The 14,020-nt window shown below is 37.3% G+C and overlaps 2 protein-coding genes across 15 annotated transcripts in view; one reads left to right on the forward strand and one right to left on the reverse strand.

The window, feature by feature from the left end:
- The first annotated feature begins 397 nt into the window (after window positions 1–397).
- On the forward strand, window positions 398–4,030 carry GPR151 (G protein-coupled receptor 151). The gene is made up of 2 exons (XM_082454239.1): window positions 398–1,550; window positions 1,866–4,030. The coding sequence occupies exons 1-2, from the start codon at window positions 932–934 to the stop codon at window positions 2,201–2,203; spliced, it is 957 nt and encodes a 318-aa protein (XP_082310365.1). The 5' UTR covers window positions 398–931; the 3' UTR covers window positions 2,204–4,030.
- A 1,536-nt stretch (window positions 4,031–5,566) lies between these two features.
- Window positions 5,567–14,020, reverse strand: part of TCERG1 (transcription elongation regulator 1) — a 59,777-nt gene continuing 51,323 nt past the window's right edge. For 10 of the 14 annotated variants that reach the window (XM_082454069.1, XM_082454079.1, XM_082454078.1 and 7 more), the window contains 6 exons: window positions 12,570–12,734; window positions 12,124–12,306; window positions 9,994–10,173; window positions 9,244–9,327; window positions 7,837–7,937; window positions 5,567–6,643 (listed from right to left, as the gene is read on the reverse strand). In XM_082454069.1, coding sequence (XP_082310195.1) covers window positions 6,442–6,643; window positions 7,837–7,937; window positions 9,244–9,327; window positions 9,994–10,173; window positions 12,124–12,306; window positions 12,570–12,734 — 915 coding nt within the window. In that variant the 3' untranslated portion in view covers window positions 5,567–6,441. Of the gene's footprint in view, window positions 6,644–6,919; window positions 7,014–7,836; window positions 7,938–9,243; window positions 9,328–9,993; window positions 10,174–12,123; window positions 12,307–12,569; window positions 12,735–14,020 lie in introns of all 14 variants that reach the window. The other 4 variants (XM_082454071.1, XM_082454070.1, XM_082454068.1 and 1 more) reach the window with 2 other exon arrangements.

Raw genomic sequence — 14,020 nt, forward strand, 5'->3', positions numbered from 1 at the left:
TAGAAATTATTTTCCTTTTATTTCACTTGTCAGTAAATCCTTTAGGAATTCTCTCTGAAAAGAAGCCTAATGCATCATTTGGTTGCTTTAATCACCATCACTTGTTTAAAAGTCTTATTAGTATGTAAACTCGTTCTAATGCAGTGCTCCAAAATACCTCTAAAAAATTCGCACTAGACTAAACTTAGAGTAACCCATAATTAGATTTTTTTAATAGGACTTCTTACCAGCAGCTTTTTTTCATTATCTAGCTCTGTGTGATTGACCTCAGCCAGCCGTTGATGGGGCTGAAGTGGTGGTGAGGGTTTGGTAAAAGAAGAGGAAGCTCATCCCTGCAGAGGGGAGGGGGAAAGCAGTGTTGGTTCTTCCTTTAAAACAGTGTGGTTCCCCCAACCCGCATCATCATCATGCCCTGGGAACTTGTTAGAAATGCAAATTTTAGGGCCCTACCCCAGACCTGCTGGATCAAGCCATGCAGGTGATTCTGATATGTGCCTAAGTGCAAAGGACTCGGTTATTCAGATGTGGTATTCGCTGTATTACAGACAGAGGTCTAGATTTAGAAACAGCTAGTTGAAAGTAATTGCCTTGACTGGCTCTAGTGACCCCCCAGGAACATCACTCACTTACATGTACATTCTCCTCATTTATCATTGATGGGTATATTGGGGAGTTTTTTACTCCAAAGAGCTGACAATCTGATTAGACTTGCTAATGAGCAGCAGTCATACTCTCCTGCTGCTTGTCACTCATTGCAGGCAAGAAACAGCACACGCAGCAGACAAGAGCTTAGCAGTCAAACTTCTTCCACAGTCTGCAAGGGGAGGGTCCAGAGGTGTCATTTGACACTGACGATGACGTATTCACCTCTTACACAAAAGAGCCAAGGCAGAAAGACAAATAGAAGCTAACTTCTGCAAGTAGAAGCTGGATGGAAAGGGGAATGCTGACAGCTGCCTTGGCAGACTCCAACTCCAGCACCATGAACGGGTCCTTTGCTCACCTCCACTTTGCCGGCGGGTACCTGCCCTCTGACTCCAAGGACTGGAGGACCATAGTCCCAGCTCTCTTGGTGGCTGTCTGCCTGGTGGGCTTCGTGGGGAATCTGTGTGTGATTGGCATCCTCCTCCACAGTGCTTGGAAAGGAAAGCCATCCATGAGCCACTCCCTGATTCTGAATCTCAGCCTGGCTGATCTCTCTCTCCTGATGTTTTCTGCACCTGTCCGAGCTACAGCATACTCCAAAGGTGTTTGGGATCTAGGCTGGTTTGTCTGCAAATCCTCTGACTGGTTCATCCACACGTGCATGGCAGCCAAGAGCCTGACAATCGCTGCAGTGGCCAAAGTATGCTTCATGTATGCATGTGACCCAGCCAAGCAAGAAAATATCCGCAACTGCACCATCTGGTCGGTGCTGGCAGCCATCTGGGTTGTGGCTAGCCTGCTACCCCTGCCAGAATGGTTCTTTAGCACCACCAGGCATCACGCAGGTGTGGAAATGTGCCTCATGGATGTACCCGCTATGGCCGAAGAGTTCATGTCCATGTTTGGTAAGCTCTACCCTCTCCTGGTATTTTGCCTTCCGTTATTCTTTGCCGGCTTTTATTTCTGGAGAGCTTATGGCCGATGTCAGAAACGAGGAATTAAGACCCAAAATCTTATAAGCCAGATGCGCTCAAAGCAACTCACAGTGATGTTGCTGAGCATTGCCATCACCTCCGCTATTCTGTGGCTCCCTGAATGGATAGCGTGGCTGTGGATGTGGCACCTGAAGGCTGGAGGCCCGGCCCCACCGCAAGGTTTTATAGCCCTGTCTCAAGTCCTAATGTTTTCCATCTCTTCAGCAAATCCTCTCATTTTTCTAGTGATGTCAGAGGAGTTCAAGGAAGGCTTAAAAGGCTTATGGAAATGGATGATAACCAAAAAACATCCAACTGCTTCAGAGTCTCAGGAAACACCCGCTGGTAACTCACAGGTCCTTCGTGACAATGTTCCATCTCCAGAATCCCCATCATCCATACCAGAGAAAGAGAAGACTGGCTCTCCCTCACCCAGCAAAGAGAAAACCGAGAAGGCAGAGATTCCCATCCTCCCTGATGTAGAGCAGTTTTGGCATGAGAGAGACACAGTCCCTTGTGTACAGGACAATGACCCTATCCCCTGGGAACACGAAGATCAAGAGACAGGAGGTGGTGATAAATAGTTTCAAAGCAAAACAAATTGTGATTACTGTTATTTATTTGTAATGCTGCTTATCAATATTGTTGACTTTGCCATATGAAACATAATAAAATTACCATTAGGAATTACAAAAACGCTTCGCAGTCTGCATTTCCAAAATGTGCAATTTGGTAAGTAGGACACCATGTTAGAAGTAATAACTATGTTATAACCTGGTTATCCAGAGAATTAACTGTGTTGTTTGAAGATGTTTCTGTCACAAGTGATTAGAAAGGCCAGCTGTTTTGTCACTTGCCCACAATGGCTGTTTTACTGGGTAGTCCTTAGGACCAGCTGTGTACTGGCTGGAGTGGAGCTTATCTGTCAAAGGTTCAATCTCTTTACATTTAGTTTCTTCCTGAACCTGCTAACTCTAACTTCACTTATCAAACCTTATTGCACATAACCAGAGCTCAAAATCTACTTCTACTTGAGATTTTTAACACATAAATTTTAATGAGTTATCTTCATTTGCTTAAGAAATGTTCATTTACTTGACGAAAATCCATACAGAATTTCCATGACTGAAGGTTGAAGAATAAGGAACATCACCTTATTCCAACTCTGGGCTAATTTCAAACCATGGCTTATTTTGGCTAAGTTTAAGTAAATTCAGACTTTGCCTTATACTAAAATCTGCTTCACTGATCTTTTTAAAGCACCTCTGTGAGTCTTCAGTTTCTAAGTCTGGGGATTTTAGCAGCCTATCATGATATTCTATATTCTGATTTTGAGAAAGAACTTAAAAACCACCCTTAATTCTCTTCCAATTAACTCCTCTTCCAAAGAGTAGCAGGAGACAATCTTCTACAAACTGAAATCAATGTTTCTCCCAACATCTTCTTTCTCTCAAGATAAACTATAAGCTATGTTAACCATATCATTATGGTTAATGATAAAGGTATTAACTGGTGAATGTAACCCTCAAATATTAAGATGGTGATCTTTCTTGTTAAATGAGCATTAAATATAGCCCTAACAATGAACCCTGCCCAACTTTTAAAATACCTCAGGGTTTTTAAGTTACAAAGACTATCAAGAGTAACCAAAGGGGGGGGGGGGGGAGTGGGGAAAAAGAGAGAGAGGAAGAAAGGGAGGAAGGAAGAGAGAAAGAGAGAGTTAGCATGGAAAAGAGAAAATTCAATGGACACAAGACAGAGAATCTGGCTAATAGTAAACAAGGCAATACAGAAAAAGCAATAAAATTAAATTTTGTGTTCCCAAACATATTACCAGTATAATTTGAATAACAAGCAATAACTTCAATTTACAGCATGGTAAAGCATACCCAATAAAACAATGATGATGATAACATTTCTTCCCCTATTAAATATAATAAAGACATTTATCCATGATTCTTGGTTACTCTAATGGAATTCTGGGATATTTTCACTGAGGGGTTCTCTCTGAAAAAACAAACAAAAAACTGCATTTAGGGCAAGCAGTGGAGAAAATATAAAAATATGCTGTGGATGGAATATTTTTTTAATGTATAGTCTGTGGGTTTTTTGGTTTGTCCTTTATAAATGGTCATGATTTGCTTTTTTAACACAGAAGGTAAGGCTTTTTGCCTTGGTTCATAACATATTTCATTTTAAGGCTCACAAGAGGACATAAAGTACAGTTAACCCAAGTACCTAAAATACTGTCTTGTGAGACAATAGCTATATAATTGGATTACCTTTAAAACTGTGATGAACTATTTGAATTAAAGATTTTTATGTTCATTATCTATAGTAAATGTAGGATGTAAGCTTTCACTGTGTGACATCTTAACTTGTAATCAAATAAAAACAATTGTTTTACTTCAGATAGTTTTGGAGACTTAAAGCTGTCTTTGTCTTGAATGCTGCTTTCGAAATCATCATTGCACAAGGGGGCTTTACAGGGAGGTCAGACCTTAACACTTGCACAGGTATCAGAGCACAACGAACCATGTATTTTTAAAGAGCTTGCTGATAAGCTCCATATCAAAATGAAAATATTGAAAACACAATGTAATTAAAATGACCCTGTCATTAAGAACCTCATGGGGGGTAGGGGGGTAAATTAGGAGTTTGGGATTAATATACACACACTACTATATATAAAACAGATAAACAACAAGGGCCTACTGTATAGCATAGGAAACTATACTCAATATCTTGTAATAACCTACAGGGGAAAAGAACCTGAAAAAGCATATACATATGTATAACTGAATTGTAACCTGAAACTAACATGACACTGTAAATCAAACTATACTTCAATTAAAAAAAAAAAAAAAAGAACCTAATATACAAAGTCCTTGCTCCCTTAAAGAAATCTGCATAGAAAAGTTTGATTTACACCTTACGTGAAAAATCAATCCCAAATACTTTACAGCAAAAGTAGGAAACTAAAATAGGTATCACCAAACCATTTTCTTCACACTTTTCTATGGTGAGAAACGGAACATAGTGAGTAGGCAAACAATACTATGTGGAATTCAGAATTACAAAATAAAGCATTCTAGAAACTTCACCTTTGTAGGACAGTCCTATTCTATAATAGTTGTGTTCCTTTGGGCACGCATTTTGTTTCACTTCTGACAAGCTTCAAAATCACTCAATGGATTTATTAAAGAAAAAATCCTGTTAATTACCCATTTTATAGGTTAGACTTTAGTCAGATAACCCACTCCAGGTTGCTATATAAAGAACTCACATCATTTCTGTGGTGCTTCATACATGTAAGCTAAGCACTAAGTCACAGAGATGTGACTGTATTTTTGTATGTGTGTGATGCGTGTCTGGGTCTGTATGCATACAACAAATACAAATACCGTAGTCCCTTTTTTTAGGTTTTGTTGCAATCACAGCAGGTGTGAGTTAACAGGGAAAACAATTTATCCTGTTAACATATATTTTTCTTAAACATTTTATTTATGTGGTAACTCAAACTAGCCATCTATGAAGTAATGAAATAGAGGGATCTTTTTAAACTGGGGAGGTAAAGCTAGAAAGAGCAATTGGGAATCAAAGGTAAGTTTCACGGTATGATGTGCATGACACATTGAAAGGAGTCCAAAAAGGCATTCATCATCAATATGTTAATATAAAAGACAAAAACAAGAAAACAGACAAAAATCAGCATCTTCTTGCTATGAACCACTAAGGCACCGCTAAGAGACTGAGCACCAAAATGGTTCTTCACAAATTCCTTCCCTTTTATGATGCAAGTGATTTATTATATTCAAGCCTTTTAAAATGATGCGATATTCAAAATTTAAACTTTCTTTGTGCCAAATTACATTTGCTGCTGCTTTAAGAACAGGTTTAAAAGAAGTATTTATAAATTATATAACAATAATCATATACAATCCATGTATATAAAAAGGGTTGGTTTATTGTAGTTCAAATACATAAACTGAACATTCAAACATCTTAAAATTAAACTTTAGAAACAAAAATTTAACATTCAAATAGGAGTACAGTTTACAGGGAACACCCAAGAAAGGTAATTTGTTGTCTAATCCAGAATATTGATAAAGATCGCTTAATGGTGAATAAAATGTGTTTAACAGCAGTCCTAGTCTGGTCAACATGTTAGTTATGACCGTGGTTCCATACCTGAGAAGAAATTACTAAATAAATCTTCTCTTAGGCTAAACAACAAGACTTGGCCTATAATTCAAAGGGGATAATCAAAGCACATAAGTGAACAAATAAAACTAAAGTGTTCTTTAGAGACAAAGGTAAAAGTATGTCCATTATAATAATCTTAGCCTCTGGAAGATAAGAATTCAATTTTCAGTGTTTTGTCTTTTACCCGCTTTAAAAAACAAAATCAAAACAAAACAAACCCCAACTTAGGTTTTTCTGGAGTCTGTGGTATCTGCATCTTGCAAGTTCAAACCACAAATGCTCTTACGTCTTGCATGTATTATAACACTGCTAGAAAGAACGTCACCAAAAGTCACTGACTTCCACACCTCATAAAAGGGTAATTTTTTAGCTTCAAGATTTTAGATTTACTAGAGACAGCCTATATTTGAGTATGCAAGTCAGTCATGCCACACAAAGAAAAGCATAAATATTTCCAAAGTGTTCTCTGTTCAGAAACTGTTCACGGATGCTTCTCCTTCTGTTCATCAGATGGTTTTGCAATAGTTTGACTAATGCACATACATGTAAAAACCTGAAAATTGGCTCATGCAAGCGTTTTGAATTAACAGACACCCCTGTGGAAGAGTATTCAGAATTATTTTGTTGATCGTCTTGTGGGCTCTGATGCTGTGGGAGGTGGGGGTGGACCCCGGCGATCCAGGTCATCCACATATGCCACAATCAGTTTGCGCCTCTCCTCTGGCACACAGTCTAGTACTAGATACCGTTTGTCATTCTGCAAAATTTTTTCTACATCTTTCAGGTGCTGATCAGATTCCTGGATTAGCTTTTTGGATCTGAAATAAGAAAAGAAGTCCAAGAATTACTGACTGCTGTTCATAGGTCTTTCAGAAATGAGCTGGAAATGTCCATCTAGTTCCTAATTGTGTTTCCATTTTTTTTTTTTTTTTTTTTAAGAAAAATTTCACTGCAGTGGTCACCTTTGTAAGTCGCCTCAGCAAAGACTCCAAGGAGTGAAAGGGCCTCAGAAGCTGAATTACCCTCCCACCCCTACTGGTGGTCCCTCCAGATCAGGGCTGAGGGTGGGTGGGTAAATCTTGCCCGTGCTGTACCTGTTCTGTGGATGAACAGAGGACTTCAGTCTGCGGGGCTGCCAATCCCAGCATCTTTCACAAGCTTTCACTTTCACATCTTTCACTAAATTAACTATAAAAATGTAGAAAGAAGTCTTACTTCACATCTAATTTAAAAGCCCAAGCTGATGCAAAACATTAAGGATCCTGACCAAAAAATCCAATCACAAAATACCTAAAAACCACACCCTCAGCACTATCTATCCTCCCGTGCACATACCCTTCATTAAGATGTTTCAAATTTTTCTCTTAAAAGAAGAAAAGCTGGAGCATGAAACAAAAATGGTTTCCTGCATACTGATTGCTAAGCAATGTAAAATTGTTCTCCCGATGACAACTTGCTGGGGGTGGGGAACTACTGGGTATGTTACAGAGAAAATTTGTTTTAAAGCTCTGATTTTATAATTTAAAGTTTTAATTTAAAAGTATCCAGCAAACTGCTTTCCTCTGAGAAAAAATGTTTTTGCTGAGCTCAAATAAGATGATTTCAAACTTTAGAATGAACACTGAATAGTCTTCAGAGGAGGCAAAGATAACTGATAGTGAAAGTTTCTTTTTTTTAAGTCTCTTCATGAAATACAATTCTTATATATTTGGAAATACTTCTAAAAAAGCAGTGAAGTGAAAACAAAAGTATGTTTAAAAACTGGATGGGTGGGTAACACAAAATAAGAATTAACATCTGGGCCCTTTCTTTGAAAAAAAAAAGAGAAAAAAGAAAGAAAAAAGGTAAGGGTAGATATGGGCTGTATTCAATCTTTGATAAAGTTGCCTTCTTCTTATTCCTAAAAATTAATAATGTCAACATGTGTGTGAATGCAAAGTATGCTTTGGCCATCAGAGTAAGGACTAGTAAAGACAATGACTGCTGATATGAAACATTTCATTGCACACACCTATATGTTATAAATTTGGTCTCTTTCAAAAGCGTCCTGAAGTCAGCTTTGGCTGTGATGTATTTGTCTCTGATGTATTCTTCAAACTCTCTTTGTTTTTTCTGCAAAAGGACAATAAGATTAGGGGGGAAAATTCTACTAATTCCAAAATTAGTATCAATTATTTATTAAACAAATAACCTGTAAGTCACGACATAAAAAAATTCAAAAGAAAAAGGCAATAAGGTATGTTTTGTCCATGTAACATTCATTAAAAAGGAAAATCTGCAGTGTACATTTTTAAGGGAAAAAGCAAGAATGAGGAACCATATATTAGTAGTAGCTAAAACTTCAGGGCTTGCTATGTGCTACATTGTGCTGAGGGTTTTATAAGATATCTCCTTTACCCTTCATAACAACCTCAAGGGGTAGACACTCTTAAAAATAAGGAAATTAAGGGTTAAATGTTCATTCCTAAAGACTATTTATATCTTCAAGCACAAAAATAATGTGGCATAATTTATAAGATAATGCTCAGAACTTTAATAAGTTCAACTGAGCGTTTAGCTCAGTAAGGGAGCTTGGTAAGGGAATAGCAAAAATAAGTATAAACTCTGAGCTTTAAAAAAAAAAAAAAAAGACCTTATTATCAATTCTAAAAATCAGAAAAGTTAGAGACTGAGACTGGATCTCTCAGCTGTCTACCACTCTTTTCCAACCACGTATATTTTGTGGTCCACACATCTAAAATTCCACCTAATGGAGTAGGAGGGGGAAGAATATTAGATCATGGGCTTTCTGGTCTCTAGACCTAGAGAAACCAACCAGGACAGAATGATGGGAAGAAGGAACATATGAAGGCTGAGGGACAAAATGGACTGGAATGAGCTACACTTTCCTTGACATCATTCACTATTTCAGACCCTTGGTGAGTTCTTCTCCTACACAGGAGCCAGAGTGCACCAGAAGAGAGCTCAGCTTCTACAAACCTCACACATCTGAGGTTCCCCTACTCCAAAGTCTCTGGAGCATATAAGAACTAGAGATCATATTGTTTTTCTGCTAGCGTGGCTGTTAAGAGTCAAGCACTTTGATAGCCTGGTACCAATTGCCAGGCTGAATATATCTATCTAGTGGGACCTGACTATACAGTAAATAAAAACTATAGCTTCATTAGTCTCTTAGAAGATCCCAAAACACAGGCTTAACCCCAAGGATTAAATTTTTAAAGTTCCTCTTGTGCTGTCTTGTTAATATACTGTACAAGAAAGAAAATATAAACTTGAAATTCAGATTTATTTCTCATACACTTCAAAGTTATTCACTTAAAACCATCAACTTCATTTCAGTCAAGATACTAGTGCTGCTGATTAAGCACCCAATTAATATTTATAAACTGAAAGTAAATCTCAGACAAAATTTTCTTACCCTGTCACTGGAGGAGAACTTAATGCACCGAGGATCTTCCTTAATGATTTTTTTTACTTCTTTCCACGTGGATGTTAAGGTGATCTTTGAAAGACAAGTGAATAAAAAACATAAATAGAACTCACTTTTACTGAGGGGATCAAAGTGCAGCACATATGGTACATAATATTACACTGACCTGCAATCTCTTGTAATGCCCAAGCATAACTGGACTAAGTTAGGGACAGGGAAGCAGCTTTAATGCAGTTTCTTTTTGTTGGCTTACCACAAGAGTTATGTTCATGGCCATACTTTCAAGGTGACCTAAGACAATCACCTGCAAACCCTGTATCTCCATGGGCAACATCATAACTTCTGAAGAAACCATCACCAAAGAGAGATCAGATAAATAGGAGCAAAACCTGAACAAAGGGTACAAACTGCCAAACAAGAGGGCCACGGTACCAAATTGAAAATGGAGCAAAAGAAGGAATCTATTAACTCTATCATCAGGAAGCATCAATGATCACACACAGCTAAGGACATATGGAATTACTAAGGGAGCAGATATGAACTTAAAAACTGCAAAAGGAAGTAACTTCTAAACAGTGAAAATACCATCAACATTTTACTTAAGCAAACGAACAAAAAAATCGGAGAACAAAGTATCATAAAACCCATGAACTCCAGTAATGGGTCTAAAGAGAACGACATTAAAAGTCATATCAATGTTTTACTTTGGGAATTATTAACAAAGTAAGAGCCGCTTACTGCAGAAGTTTCATCCAAAAGTTGCCTAAAGTGCTCCCTCTTCTTTTTGGTAAGTGCTTCAATGTGTTCATTAAAAAGCTTCTCTTTCTCTTCTCTTTCCAACAAGGATCCAGATTCCCAGCGATGATCTTTCCGAAGAGTCCTCCGAGTATCAGACCAGGACACATCTGAAGAACGTACCTAAAAATAGAGAATGGTATCTATCACCAAACAGACTTACCTTTTCATATTTCATCAATAAAAGAATCACTTATTTGGTTTAGGAACAATACACTTAATAAAAGAAGTTTCTGATGACTCCATCTCAGTCAAGCAGTCACTGAAAATCTCACCTCCCAGAGCTCACCTAAGCTATGTAGTATGGGTTTAGAGGTGGCAAGGATGAAGAGAGGATATCTCCCATCAACCATGGTCCCTAAGAACTTTAAGTACCTAGGTACTCTCCTGAACATCTTACCAACTTCTGGTAGTAGCAGAAATGGATATAAATAAAAGAGGAAATACACCATCTCACAGCACAAGCAGCTCACCAGATAAAAAAATTTTTTCTTGAGCTCAATTTGGGACTTAACTACATCCTGGAAGTGACACTTTCACACACAAGCAGGAATTAACTTCATTAACAAGATAACAAACAGGTCTGGCTGGTTCAGCAACCAGCAGAAAGGTATGCTGCATGGATGGTAATGGCATTACAAGTTAAGTCACACCTCTGCCAATGCTAAGAAATATGGGATGCTGAAAAGACAGAAAAGTAAGAAAGAAGAAAAATATAAAAACATTTATTTAACCAACATTTATCAAGCACCTAAAAACATGTCAGGTGAACACTGAACTTGGCACTGGGAATACTAAATAAATAACACAGTTACGTCTTCCTTCAAAGGGCTTACTTTTTGTAGGGAAGATAGGCATATAAGCAAAGAACTGCACTAACATGTAATAAGTGCTGCAAAGGTATATGCTGAGCACAAGTTTGGTAAATGGCAACAGTGAGATCAAATCTGCCTAGATGGGTCAGGATCAGCCTTACAGAGAGATACTTGAGTGTGCTCCTCAAGAATGACAAAGTTTGCCACTGTGGTGGGAAATGTAAAAGCATTATAGGTGGAGGGATTGGCATGTGTAATGACAGCATTCATTAAACGTTAAGTATGGTTCATTAAAGGTAAGTTCAGCAAGGCTACAGCTTAGGGGGCAAGAGAGGAAACCAAAAAGGATAAGGTAATATGAAGGCAGGAAGTCAAGGAATGAACAGTTTTTTATATTATGCTAAGGAGACTGAATTTGAAATGTAGGCAACTTCCAGAAGTAGGGAGGACCTTAACCTTCTTCAAGTAACAGGGAGAGTGACAAGATCACCAGATTTGCTTTTTACAAAGACTTCTGTGATTGCAATAAAGAGGATGAATTTGGGGGAAGCAGAGGCAGAGAGAGAAAACAAGGAACAACTGTAATTGTCTAGAGAACAGAAAAAAGTCATTGAAAACAGATCAGCAGAAGCAAGGGAAGAAATCAGAAGAAGCAACAGAAGTGATGAGAAGAGCCTTGTTGAAAGAAAGAAAAGAAACAGTAGGAGAGACAGTGACAAAGAGAAGAGGAAAAAACAAGTAGAACAGCAGAGTGGTCTGGGGGCATTCGGTGTAGGGACAAAAAACCCTACCTACCTCAACAACCCTGGATAATACAGACGGATTTTAAAAAAAAATCCCAGGGGTCAGTACACCTCCAGTCCTACATTCCATACTGTCTACATGTACAATAACTGATCATCACAATGATGACCCAAATCATCAAAAGATGAACTTATGTTCAGAACACTTTATTACTATGACATGCAAGTGTGATGATTTAAGATGACTTCATCAAGGAAAATTTTTTAAAAAACTTTGAGACTAAAAGATCATGAATTTTCATACAAAACATCAAACCTCTGAAAATTTTAAATAACTAGGGTTTTCCTATTCTAATGGTGTTAATACCAAGTATTCAATTTAAAAATACTTTATAGGTAACTTACTAACTTATATCTCTGAGTCAATTTAAAGAATATTAAAATGTCCACTAATGAGGTAATATAATAGATTTCTAATATCCAGTACTTCAGAGAAAAAAGCAAAATAGTAATACCATATCAGACAGAAGAGCCTTGAAATTCTGGATAGCTTCTTCTCGTTTGTGCTGTTCTCTCTCTCGATCTATTTCTTTTGTTTGCTCTGAACGAGCCTTCTGCACCTCTCTTTCTCGTTCTCGAAGGCTTGCCTCAATGCGGGCTTGCCTTTCAAGCTCCTTTTCTTTTTCTGAGTCTAAATTCTGTAAAAGTGAAATTACATTAACCTTCTTACTAACTCCATCAAAATATGCCTCCACAGAATAACTAGTTTGCCAAATACAAAATTTCAAACCTAGTTTTTAACCAATATACCTAAACACTCATTTCAAAGTCAATTACTAGAGAGTCTATTAGGAATACCAACAAGAAAAATTCTAAACCCAAAACAGTAGCAAATGCCTTTATACTGCAATTAAGAATTTTACTATTCCATGGTTACTATATGAGTAAACACAATGGTTACCTTGGCTATTTTTTCAATGTACTGTTTGAAAAGGTCTTCTCTCATTGATGAACTATCCACTGCTTTGTAACGTGGATCACTTTCTACTTTGTCTTTTACTTTGCTCCATCGAGACTGACTGTCCAAGTGATGATTAGATAATAGTTCAAAGAAATCTGATTTTATCTGTATTTCAAAACAGGTGTGAGGTGGGAGGAAAACGATATGCCATAAGAAATTCCTCATATATAAATGTTTACAACTAGAAAAAAAGTTCACTTACCTTAAAGATGAGAATAACTTTTTTAATGCAGTTAGAGCAGAATTTTAGTAAAAAAGATCAGAATTGCTCTTTTACGAGAAATATAAAAATCAATACACATACAGGCTCTCATTTAAAATCTACCAAATTCAAAATAAATCATATTCAATGAAATTATTCAAATATAGAAACAACTTTTTTAGGTTGTTTGTAACTTTTGATCTCAGAACTGCCACGTTTTTATGAAGAATATGAATTTGCCATTTGCCATAAGATTCAGGCTTATGAACTAATGGCAAAAATACTTTAACATCAAGATAGCAAGAATATTTTAAAAAGTAGATGAATAAAACTGTTTGTTAAAATTAACAGGGGAGGGCTTCCCTGGTGGCGCAGTGGTTGAGAATCTGCCTGCCAATGCAGGAGACACGGGTTTGAGCCCTGGTCTGGGAAGATCCCACATGCCGCAGAGCGGCTGGGCCCGTGAGCCACAATTGCTGAGCCTGCGCGTCTGGAGCCTGTGCTCCGCAACAAGAGAGGCCGTGATAGCGAGAGGCCCGCGCACCGCGATGAAGAGTGGCCCCCCGCTTGCCACAACTGGAGAAAGCCCTCGCACAGAAACGAAGACCCAACACAGCCATAAATAAAATAAAAAAAAAAAAAAAAAAAAAAGAATTAACCTTGAACTCAAGGTCACAGGACCCTGGCTCCTTGAACCCGCACCATCCAACAGAAATATGAGAGCTGCAAATGGGAGCCACACATGTAATTAAAATTTAAAAAAAAAAAAAAAAAAAAAAAAATTAACAGGGGAATTTAGAACCAGTTGAGCACAAAGAGCAAGTCTTATTCATTACAAATCTGAAATGATACTGTCAAATGTGTAAAAACAAACAAACAATAAACTTTTACATTTTGGTTTTAATAAAGAGCAATGTTTTTACCTTTATATGTAAGAAAATTATAGAATTTCGATGGTCATAATTAGTCATTCCTAAAAAAACCACTACATTCAGATTTCCTGTGCTCTTTAGCCATTAAACATGTATGCCTTCACCAGAATATAAGTGTCAATGAAATTAACATTCTTAACAAATCAAGTACCAAGTTAGTAACATTATACTAAAGGTATTAAATAATATTAACCTTTTAGTGTCAACATATACAATACTTAGAATGTCTCTTCTAAATTGTTAAAACTGGAAAAATT

The sequence above is a fragment of the Balaenoptera physalus genome (genome assembly GCF_965194825.1).
Source record: "Balaenoptera physalus genome assembly, chromosome: 3".
Taxonomy (NCBI): Eukaryota; Metazoa; Chordata; class Mammalia; order Artiodactyla; family Balaenopteridae; genus Balaenoptera; species Balaenoptera physalus.

Coding starts and splice junctions, on each gene's coding strand:
- GPR151 (XM_082454239.1), top strand. CDS start 932: ATGGAAAGGGGAATGCTGACAGCTGCCTTGGCAGACTCCAACTCCAGC. Junction 1,551..1,865: donor AGAGTTCATGTCCATGTTTG/GTAAGCTCTACC, acceptor TCATTTTTCTAG/TGATGTCAGAGGAGTTCAAG.